This window comes from Pollicipes pollicipes, unplaced genomic scaffold (assembly GCF_011947565.3).
Source record: "Pollicipes pollicipes isolate AB1234 unplaced genomic scaffold, Ppol_2.1 Scaffold_7261;HRSCAF=8764_pilon_pilon_pilon, whole genome shotgun sequence".
NCBI classification, from domain to species: Eukaryota; Metazoa; Arthropoda; class Thecostraca; order Pollicipedomorpha; family Pollicipedidae; genus Pollicipes; species Pollicipes pollicipes.
This window is the reverse complement of record NW_023597054.1, coordinates 63,861,052-63,872,801: the sequence shown is the minus strand read 5'-3', so window position 1 is coordinate 63,872,801 and position 11,750 is coordinate 63,861,052. Positions and strand designations below refer to the sequence as shown.

At 54.3% G+C, this 11,750-nt stretch overlaps 2 protein-coding genes across 2 annotated transcripts; both read left to right on the top strand.

The window, feature by feature from the left end:
• Positions 1-523: 523 nt before the first annotated feature.
• Positions 524-3,112, top strand: LOC119111867 (mitotic spindle assembly checkpoint protein MAD2B). The gene is made up of 2 exons (XM_037235705.1): positions 524-611; positions 2,388-3,112. The coding sequence occupies exon 2, from the start codon at positions 2,464-2,466 to the stop codon at positions 3,064-3,066; it is 603 nt and encodes a 200-aa protein (XP_037091600.1). The 5' UTR covers positions 524-611; positions 2,388-2,463; the 3' UTR covers positions 3,067-3,112.
• On the top strand, positions 621-9,055 carry LOC119111866 (protein GUCD1). The gene is made up of 7 exons (XM_037235703.1): positions 621-815; positions 4,135-4,246; positions 4,581-4,752; positions 5,043-5,175; positions 5,578-5,797; positions 6,330-6,404; positions 8,135-9,055. Exons 2-7 carry the CDS (start codon positions 4,210-4,212, stop codon positions 8,230-8,232), a joined length of 735 nt encoding a protein of 244 aa, XP_037091598.1. The 5' UTR covers positions 621-815; positions 4,135-4,209; the 3' UTR covers positions 8,233-9,055.
• Positions 9,056-11,750: the final 2,695 nt, after the last annotated feature.

Here is an 11,750-nt window from a genome sequence, read left to right as displayed (position 1 = left end):
GTCTGTGGGTGACGAGGACGACTATTCGGCTCCGTAACACGGCAGGGGATCTATCAGTGCACTGACAGACGCTGCTGGAGAGAGGCACGCCCGGCATGCCGCGCGGGGTTATTTACATAGCGGGGCCGGAACTCCACAGATTAATGCCGAAAATGTCGCGACATTCGTCCTTGCGGTCAAGAACCCTGGCAAAGGATTGAGGCCGAGGCGGAAGCAAAACAGCCCATTTGTTCAAGGGCAGTCAGCGGGTCTTGGAGACTGGCTAACCTAACTTCAATGGTCCTGGCCGGGGTAGGTTAAGCCACCCAAGAGACGCGCGATCGCCGTCCAGCACCGGGGATGAAGCCAAGAAGGCCGTGTCTAAGCCCATCGTGGTCAGTCTAGTACAATTTTTACCCTGAGCACATCCACACTCCCGCGCAGCCGCAGGCCAAGCTGCAGACGGTGACCTTCGCATACAGTAGCCCTGAGCCATCGCGGGCTATCTCAGATGTCTCAGTTTCGTCGCGTTCGCGGACACTGCGCTTGTGAATAGAGAGGGTGGGAGGCAGGCGAAGTGACCGGGGGATGTGAGTTGTGGCGACTTGGGCACGACTGATATTTTTGGAAAGGTAAAGATTTAAAACCTGGGTTATTTGCACGTTTTGTATGACATCTGGTTTCCTGTTCCGCGTGGCACAGATGCCTAAAGGGGTGGGTGGGATAGGCCCGCGCCCGCTGTGACTATTAAATGATGGTCTGTGAGTGGGAAAGGTGCAGTCTCAAGAGAAGTTACAGGGCAAATAACACCTTGTGTAAATGAAAGAATGGTTTTGGTAAGTTCTCTTTGTTCTGTTGGATTTGATCCCACTGATTTGGCTTATTCCCACTGCATTGATAAAGTACAAAATTACTGCTGAACAATTTGACACTTATTATTTTGCCATTCACCTTTAAGCATCTTGAATTTCATCAGTTGTGAGTCTTAAAGTGACCAGGATCATTTTCACAAATTGTTCATATTGCTCAATAGCACAAAGCTTGTGGTTACCAGCTTGACAAACAGGTAAGCACACCAAGTTGTGGTCAGGAAGGGGCCTTGCATTGCATGACTTGTGACCATGTAGCAGCTCTCAGAAAGCCCTGCTATGGTGAGTACCATCTCACCCTCATATTTTTACTGTAATTTTTCAGCTTGTTAGATCATTCTGGAGATAAGCTATGATGTGCCTTGGTGAGCAATTTAAAATAGGCTGCTTGCCTGGGAATCTCATTTCAATATGGATCAGTTGATAGGTAGGCTGTTTGTATGAAGGGAGGTGTGTGGGGTTATATGCTGGTGTATGCCTCTGTTCACAAGTTTCATGTGTGCATTGAAGTTAGGTATCTGCAGGCTTTGTATGCATTTTGTCAAGGTAAAGCAAGGTCACAATATTTGGTCCTCCATGTAATCTATCATGCTAGATCCTGTTTGTTGGTTTTGTAAACATTATACATAGCTGATTCCAGCTTTATGAGGATTTTATGCTTATTTCCAGATGTTTAGAAACAGTTAAATAATTTCATTGAGATGCCCAAAAAACCAGCTGCTCCACTGATGGCCTTTATTACACACATTTTTCATGGCTGTATACTGCTCTATTTGGGTGTTTATGCTCACTTATTGATGCTCATAGAGACAAATATCCTCAGTACAGAGTATTGCCAAAAGTACTAAAGTTAGTAGCTTAACTGATGACCTGGAAGGTCACCAAGTATTGTATTCCTATCCTGACTGAAGCTTTTAAGATATGAGTAAAAGCAGGACATCAGAGGGTCACTGGTTCCCTGAGAGTTGCATCTTCTGTTATGATCCAAAATATGACACCCTCTGCTGCATATCATTTACAATGAAAAGGATCTGGGCTCTGGATGGATCCTGCAATGGCATCTGGAGCAGCCTAGTTTAGGCATTGGAACTGTAGTACATCAGTAAAGGCTGTGACATCCCTAGTATATTGCAGTATTTTAAACACCTTTGCTTTCATACAGCTTTTCAGGAAAGCTGTAGTTTGGTTCACAGGCTCACATGGAATGGCACATCACTATACTTTGCCTTATGTGTGCTTGTGTTTATGCATTTATATTTGATCTGAGGGATCAAAGGGTTGAGGGCCCTCAGCCTGTTTTGGAATGTTAAGCTACATGTAACTGACCAGGGACACCAACTTTTATCAAACTTGATGCCCCATGATTTCCTGCAATCACTACAGCAGCCAATTCTGTATGGTTTTGAACAGCAAATTAACTTTGAAGCAGCAAGCTGACATAACATTTTTCAGTTTATCGCCATGATTTACATTTGGTGTATATTATTGGGAAGTCTCTCGAATCATTTTCACATGGCATATTTGATCGGCATCTTTCAGGCACTGCCTTGCAAGTGTCATTAGCTGGGAAAGCCAGAAGATCGTCATCACCCAGGCACGGCCCAAATACACAGAAATGGCGGCCTGTGACCTCATCTTAGAGTTTGTGGAAACTGCTTTGCACTCCATCTTATACCTACGGAAGCTGTATCCGGAGGCCATCTTCCGCAAGAGGCAGAAGTACAAGGTGCCTGTCCAGATGTCGGTGCACAAGGAGGTAAACGAGTACATCGCGAGCACGCTGTCGTCGCTGCGGCCCTACCTGCAGGAGCAGCTGCTGGAGGAGCTCGCAATCGTCGTTATCGACCCGGGCGGCCGAACGTTTGAGACCGTTACCATCGAGCTGGCCGTCCTGGGCGGAGACGCTTACACGGTGCGCGGGGACGAGTACCTGACGCGGCTGGAGGCGACACTCAGCGGCCTGCTGCTGGGACTGTACGCCACGCTGGCCGACTGCCCGGCGCCGCCGACCGACTCCACGTTCCGCGTGCACGCGACGGTGGCGCGCTGTCGCAGCGAGACGCTGGAGCAGACGGAGGGGTTCTTGCTGACGGTGGCCGCCGCGCCGCCGCCGCCCCCCGAGGACGGCTGCCACGTGCTGCCCATCCGCTCCGTCCGCAACGAGCTGTTCAGTGTACAGATGGCGCTGCGGCGGCCGCCGGGGCGCGTCGGGCGCTGACCGGGCCTCGATGCCGGGCGGCTAGCTCAGAGCGGGCGGACAGATGGCCCTGTGGCGGCCGCCGGGGCGCCTCGGGTGCTGACCGGGCCTCGATGTCGGGCGGCTGGCTCAGGGCAGGCGGGGCAGATGGCGCTGCGGCGGCTGCAGCGGCCGTCGGAGCGGCTCGGGCGCTAACCGAGCCTCGATGCCGAGCGGCTGGCTCAGAGCGGGCGGGGCAGATGGCCCTGCGGCGGTCGCCGGAACGGCTCGGACTCTGACCGGCCCTCGGTGCCGGGCGGCTGGCTCAGAGCATGCGTGGCAGGTGGTCTGGACTCCGGAGAAAACTGTACGTGGGAGTGGTGGTTATGCTTCATGTTCGAAGCTGTGATGCATCCAAGAGTCTGCCATTTTTTCCATTGTATTTTATGTATGTGTCTCGTGGTTACGTGAAAAGTGGACACAGTAGTCTATGTTTTTTTTCAGAACATTCGTGCTATCGCTACTTGTTAAACTGCATCCGCTCACATGGTGATTAATAAACAGTGAAAGCCAATTAAAGCCTGTGGACAAAAAGGAAAAAATAGTAGCAGGTTGAAGGAAATCTTGAACTGCTTCGTTGTTTACACCAAATGCGAAACCGTGGCCTGGCACCCATTATCACGATTTTATGACAACAGCGTGCGTTTCGTTTCCTAGTCTTATCATCCGTGTGCCGGACGGATGGGTAAATCACTGGTCAACCGTGCATTTTTGAAGAATCATCCGGCATATATACGCATACTGACAGGTTTAAAGCATGATTAGTAGAAATATTCACATTGACATCAGAACCCTAGCGGTCTTGAAGTATGTCACGCGTCTCTTGAACTGCCTTTGCCAGATATCCTTCAAAAGCGGGCTGATGCATGCTGGGAAGAACCTGTCGTTTAGCGCAAGTCAAGACACCCGGAAGCGCCTATCATCGGTTGAGAGCATGAAGAAAAACAGGATGTATTTACACACTTGGGTGTTACCCACTACTGTAGTGTTCTGACAGCGTGAGACCATTGTTATGCAATCGAAATCGTCATCCAGTTTTGTTCTTTACAGGCCACTGGAATCATGCACCATCTGAGCTGAGAGGACCTAACCACATCAAGACCCCGTTTATTCGATTTGGTCGAGATGCCAAGAACGGGGCCTGCTCCTCAGAGCGTTCAAGGTAAGGCTCTACTTGGTAGTTGTCACGTTCACCGGGTAATGAAGGCTGTGTGACCTGTTTGACGTATTTTCCCACGAGACGGTGAGTGTAATTCTAAAATGGTTCGCCTTCCTCACTGACAGAAATGTGGCAGTGACTTGTCAAGAATGTATGATACTTCCATCGTAACTCGCGTGGATGCGATAAGCGTAAGGCTATGCGCTTCCGTCGTAGCCACCCTGGTCATGCGCACCATGAACCACGGTGACGTAATAAGTGTCAGTGCGAGTGCGGCGTTCCCTAGTGGTGTCCGCTCATGTCCGGAGTACCTGAACGGGTGTGCCGTCACCGGCAGTGCCGGAGGATCTTCCAGAGCGGGCGCAGCGGCCCCAGGTGGTGTCGGTACAGCAGCGCCATCGCTGGGACTGCGGCCTCGCCTGCATCATGATGGTCCTGCCGGAGGCCAAGCGCAACCACTTCATCGAAAACTTCCAGAGCGTCTGCCACGACGAGGGATTCGGCAAAAGGCAAGGCATCGGAAACGAATAAGCGTAGTGGTGTGCCTGTCTTCATTGTTGGTACTGTCACTGATCGATGCCCCATTTGCCTGTGGCGTGGATCTTAATCGGTCAAGGCCTGTCCAGACTAATGTACTGTCGGTTATGCTCGGCGCTTCTTGGACGCGGGGTTGAGATGGATGACATAACGCGTTGAGTGATGTGGATGGCGTTAGCGCGTCAAGTGACGCGGATGACGTTAACGCATCAAGTGACGTGGATAGCGCCACGGCGTCAAATGACGTGGGTGACGTTTTCAGCACGTGGACGATCGACCTGGTGTACCTCCTGCACCGTTTCGGCGTGCGGCAGCTGTACTGTACCTTGACGCTGGGCATAGACCCAGGGTACAGGCGGCAGAGCTTCTACGGCTACGGCCGCGTATTGCGAATGGTAAGATTGGTCACAGGTGAGACTGTGTGAGATGGGCCGCCGCTGTCGTGACTTGCGCTCTGCTCTGCTCTGCCACCGCGGCGTATGGATTTGTCCCGTATCGTTAGGTCCTGGCAACATAACACTTGATATCTCTGCCCCGTCAGAGTTGTGTGATGTCCCTGTAGCATTGTTGTTGTGAGGCTGTCCTGTGCGCGGTGGGTGTGCTCGCTAGCGTGCTCAGCTGTCCGGCTGCCGCGCTGCGCCACACACCCAGTCAGAATTTAGCACCAAGTCAAGCCTACAGCACCCCGCCGGCACCCAGTGCCAGCCTCCGCACCGGGCCACAAGGCAGTGCTGGCTCCCTGCCCACCGGCGCCGGCCCGCGCAGGACCAATGGCAGCTGGCCGTCTCTCGCTGCAGGACGCGGCCCGCGTCACGGAGCGTTTCGCCAAGGCGGCCAGCCTGGGCGTGCCCGTGGAGCGGCGCGCGGTGCCGGTCGACGAGGTGCTGCACCACCTGGCGACGAGCGGCCCGGTGGTGGTGCTCACCGACGGCCGCTACCTGCGCTGCGACCGCTGCCACACCAACCAGGCCGGCTCCGAGCTCACCACCTGCTTCCCCTGCATCTCCGAGTACAAGGGTGAGGCGGCGGGGCGTCTGACGCCGGGGCACGCCGCTGATGACGCGGGCGCGTTTGAGCGTGCTGGCGCGGTGTCGAGCGCGGCTCGCGCCTCAAGAGCCGCGGCGCGGAGACCTGCGGACGGTGACATTGTCCAGGAGTGGTTTTGGGGCGCTTGGAGCGTAGATGAGGTATCAGCATCCCACGCTAACGTTCATGTTGGGTGGGACTCCGGAGTCTGCTGCCTCAAAGAATTTCATTGCTGCTGGGTTTTACTTTCGTCTTACTTTTACCGACAATGAACGAACAATTTATATCATATTTTTTGCTCTTGGCGCGTCAATGCACATGATATGACTGTCGGCTAACAGAGCCGACGTTTACAAATGCATTGCCGCTGATGTGGCGTATCGCTCCTGCACATCACCTGGCTGCGATGCGTTCATCATGCACATGACGGTCAGCTGACAGCACAGTGCTCTCAGCCGAGTGTCTAGACTACAGTCTGCGCCTCGCCAGCATGGAGTCGTTCAGTCCTGACGGGTTGTTCCAGGTCATTACATAGTGCTGTACGGATACGACTTGTCGAAGAGGGTCGTCTTCTACCGAAACCCGACGTTTCGAGACAGTAAGTAAATGTTCTTATTTGGTCCACTGTCGCATCACCATGGGTTCCGATGGCGTAGTGGTTAACACATCTGAGTTAACCACTGCGCGTCTGGGAGACCAGAGGTTCGGGGTTTGGTTCCTCGCGGTGCCCGCCCGCTCTACCAGGGTGAGAGGCAGGCGACGCCATAAAGCCTCAGCAGCTGAGTGCATCGTAAAGCCCCAATGACCATGGCACCTCTGTTTCCGCCTGTCAGTCGTATTTCAGTGTACTTGGCCTGCCATTTCTATTCCAGTGCACCTTTTGTAACATCAAATGATGTGCGAAGTGCAATAATCAAATCAGATGTCTGTTTTCACGTATTTCTAGCAAATTTCATCAAATAAACTTCAGGGCCTTAATCCCAAGTTCTGCATTCTGGAATAGTGTATTAAACAATTGCGTTGCAGGCACAGATACAGGTAATACAGGTAATCGCCCGAGGCACAGACCTGACATGCGATAGTGATGGGAATGCCCCAGGTCCGTTTCCGTTGTTCTCAGCGCGAAGCCGTCCGCTTGAAATATCCGACAGCATGGGCGGTATGGCGATGATGATGCTTGTGTGATGCTTGTGATTATTCCGCGGTAGTGCTCGTCTGAATCGCCCCTACACCCCACAACATGCTGTGATAATGTCCCGCCGTACCCATGTGCGTATGTGACGCCATGTCTACGCTCACCATCCCGTGTTGGAGGGGCTGAACCATTGGGCGGACAGGGTGGGCAGCCGGCCAGCCTGTGGGCAGTCGGGGTGGGCGAGTATGTCTTCCCACCATAAAAATTTGGCAGGCCCCTCGAAAGTCACGGTAAGTCACAATCGCACACGACCAGGTCAGCAGCAATACTGCTGCTTGGGGGTCCGGCCACGGCCAGAAGCGTGATGCCATGATGATCCAGAAAGGGGCCCCGATTGCGAAAGCATTGGGCATACTCGAAAGCGATCATGCCGCGGCAGGCACCTATCAGAGTAAGAGCTATTAGATTAGAGAGCCTGAGATGTAAGGACCTTAGGTAGGTGACTGAGAGCCGAGATAGAGTCTGCAGGAGACCCATGCTGTGTTAGTGAGGAGGCCCCAACGCAAGCCATTACGGAGTTAAGTGGACTGTTGGGGGCCTAGGGCTCATCACAGCGACAAATTCGACGGTTTTAAGCAGCTGTATAGCAGGGCTCTGCCAATAGGAGAGATCCCACTGATATCCGAAGAGAGGACCCCGCCATTAACGAGAGGGGTCCCGGTAATATGACGATCACATGTGGTTGAGAGCCAAGATGCGGTAGGGAGGTATGGGGCTCATGACCGAGGACTTCTCTTGGTCCTGACAGGGGCCTCTTGACTGTGCTCCAGACATCGTGGATGGTTGAGGTTGGTAGTACGGCAGGAGGCCGACGTCATGGCGGATATGATCATGATGCAGCAGACAGGAGAGGCCCCTTCATGAAAAATGCCAGGCCACTGTCGCGCGATCGAGGTCAGGTCGTGGTTGAGAGGAGGCCTATCGGTGAAGCGATCAGTAGTGTAGACGTGTTAGCAGGCCTCTTGGCTAGACGCAGGCTCCCTTTATGGTACTGCCGCCATGAATATTGGCCTACCTGCCCTTCCAAAGTACATGGCTCCGCCCATACCCCGTCCCAACCCGGATGGCGCTCCACCTGGCGGCGCCACCTGTCGCGAGGCGGTGTGATGATCACTTGCCACTCCGGCCGCCAGGGGAATGCTGCATGTCGGTGGCGGCGCTGGATCAGTGTCGGCGCAGCTACGGCACCGACGAGGACATCATCTTCGTGTTTGACTCGTGGACCAGCTGAGCACCCCCGACCGCAGCGGGGTGGCTGTGCTCCGCCCTCACCGGCGCAGGGTCGACGGTGGATCGTGTTGCGGATGCGGCGGAGAGGTGGATGTTCGGTGGTGTCATGATGCAGAGACGCGGTTGCATTGCATTTCAGCTGCCAGGGGGGGGGGGGGGTCTCGCTGCTGCAGTCAGGCACCCGCAGAACATTCCGGCTGCCGGGCTGTGATGACCGCCGTCGCCGTGGAGCAGTCAGACATGGACGCAGTAGAAGAGTGGCCGAAGTACTTACGTCTAGCAGGACTACGGGAGTGTTTACCGTTTGTCATGCGTAATTTCTGTCAGTGATACTGTGATTACTGTCAGTGATACTTCCATCCTTCCATCAATCTGGCAATACTTTTCACCATCGCTTTTCGATGGGACGCTGCTATCCGTGTAATGGGCTGTGATGGCGGTGATTTTGCTTCAGCGGCCTACGCGCAATGGACGATGTTTGGCACACATCGTCCTCATTTTTCTCACAGAAGCGACAATAGCCAGGCTAAGAGTGTGTTTGCTTGTGCGTTTTCCGTTGCACTGAATATGTGATATGTTAATAAGTAAAAGTTACCAACCGTAGTGCTCAATGGGCTGATTCAATTGCATCAATTTGAGACATGTGTTAGACTAATAATTTTAAGATTCCCTGCCAGCATTATCTACCAAGCCGGGCGACGCTAACTTGAAAGTTAAGTTTCCATTTGTTGGGAATTCGCGAAGCAGTAACACGTGATCAGTGTGTGTACGTGGGTGACATTGATTTCTCCTCGCTGAAATATATCCAGCTATTTTCCCAATGACCTGTAAGTCTGTTTGCCCTCTCATATTTCCTTGCAGCTTACGTCGCGCAAAGGAGGAGTCGAGCCCCATCCTTACGAAAAGCATTGCCCTGCCCATCTGTGGGTCGCTTTGGCGGATAACGCGTTTGACGTCACTGCCGTCTGTTTGATGCCAATGGGAGAATTCACGGCGGAATAACATCTTTCGGTTTCATTTTTTTCCAACTCGGTCCATATGTACGGGCAGCAATTCTGCATTCAGAATCCGACATCGAAGATCCAGCCACACAGTACGAACGGCCGAAACCATGCGTTGATGTCTGTTTAGATGGGCTCGGTTTCTTGTAGTGTAGCATCAGTTCATGGCGATTCCTGGCGCAAGTCAAGGTCAGAGTCAAATAAACCGCTGAAAAGGTTGAAGGGAATAATGCTAAAATATTTTTCCTCTTGTAATCACGCATCCATTAGGCCAGTACATGCGCGGTGATATTTGTATCATTTTTTAAAAGTTCTGGTACCCATGAAAAACGCCATAATAAAAAGAGCTTAAGTTTTCTTAATCAAAAACCTTTATCCAACACAAAATATGGACATTGCGGATCAGTTCCATTGAATGTTTGATAATTTCCATCAGGCAGCGTAAGTTCACCAAGGTTCTCCACAACCTTAGTCGCGACCCATCGGGCTGTTCGAAGCCTTCAAAACACACCGTTTGCCTGCCGCTGCCCGCGTGCCGACGCGTACCTGCCAGCGCTACGGCGGGTGGGGTGGTGTCAGCCGAGTGCCGCCCCGGAGCCAGGATAGCTGTCTCCGCGCCTCGGATGCTCATCGTCCCGCCACGGTCTCCGACTCGGCTCTGGCTCGCTCGCCGCCGTACGGTACGTGCCATAAAGGGTGCAAAGGTACTGGATGCAAGTTCATCGCGCGTTCCGTCTGCTGCCGGTTATTGACGGTGCATGGCCCAGGATGGGATCTCGTCGCCGCAAAGGCGTCTCTGCGCATCCAGACGGCGGCGGGCGGCGGTTAGCGGCGACGCCGTTCACGCCTGACCTGCCTTGATAGGCGCGGAGAGCGGGCCGGTCGTGACGACGGGCGGCGGGCCGACGCGCTCCGACGCCGCGTCTGGCGCGCGCCCGACACGGCCGCCGAGCGCGGGTCCCTCACGACCCAGCCGCCGACCCCAGTCCCCCACGACCACGGTCAGTCACGACCCCTGTCCACTCACAACACGGCCGCAGATTCCGGGTCCCTCACGACCCAGCCGCCGACCCCAGTCCCTCACGACCACGGTCAGTCACGACCCCTGTCCACTCACAACACGGCCGCAGATTCCGGGTCCCTCACGACCCAGATGCCGACCCCAGTCCCTCACGACCACGGTCAGTCACGACCCCTGTCCACTCACAACACGGCCGCAGATTCCGGGTCCCTCACGACCCAGCTGCCGACCCCAGTCCCTCACGACCACGGTCAGTCACGACCCCTGTCCACTCACAACACGGCCGCAGATTCCGGGTCCCTCACGACCCAGCCGCCGACCCCAGTCCCTCACGACCACGGTCAGTCACGACCCCTGTCCACTCACAGCGCAGCCGCAGATTCCGGGTCCCTCACGACCCAGCCCCCGACCCCAGTCCCTCACGACCGTGGCACATCACGGCCCCGGGTCCCTCACTACCATGCTGCCGGCTCCAGCTCGCTCACGAAGCCGGTCCCCTCGCGACACGGCCACCGACCTTAAAACTCTCACGACACAGGCGCTGACCGGAACTCACCCGCTGGTCGGTCAGCCCCGTCCTTAACGATGTCGGGTCGGCACCCCGGCCCGCCACACCATGGGATGAACCTGTCTTTCCTCTTAGGTCGGCACAGATCTCCTCCGCAGACCGGCTCATCCCAGGTACACCCAGCCTTTAGCTGCCCTCTTCAACTGTCCGGTCGGACCGCGCCGGCCGTCATCAGAGCGACGGTAGCCGCTGAACGCGCGTGCGAGCCGACAGGGAGATCATGACCCCATCCGTCACGTGGGGCGCGGGTCGGGCGGCGGCGCCAGCCCGTCAATTTACCGGCCCCGTCGGATCCTGAGCTTGCGGGGCGGGTGCGGCCGTGTTTGCTTACTCGAAGTGCCCCATCGATCAGGCTGATGGGGAAACAAAACGACGCAATTGTTCACAGCGCTCGTGGATTGCTTCGGGAATGAACTCGGCCCTAAATGAGACATCCGTCACCACGCTCTCCCAAAATGACGGCCGCTGTAGCACCCGTGGCATTATCAATGATATTTTGTTTCTGGAAGCTAATCTGTGTGATTTTCCCTGATGCAGTTGTTTAAAATGAAGTGACGTCACCTTTCTCAGGGCTTAAATATGTATTTGGTACACATTGCTTACAAAATATTTGACAATATAATACGGTTCGGAATTTCACGGGCAACAATCGATCGACGACTTCAGGTCGTCGACTTTTCGACCTCTCGATGCCATCTGCCTATTCTTCAGCTAAAGAACACTTTACATTGTACCTTGATTCTTCCTGATTCTTAAGATATTGTAACTCCACATTTCCTCGTTTGAACTCCAACGGCGTACCTCATATAATGCGTGCTAAATGGATACAAACAACACTTCATCAACAATAACATAGGGAATACTTCGCACACCTGGCTGCAGCTCGCCGCCCGACCCACTTAAGCCGTTCCACCAATACGCCTTACACG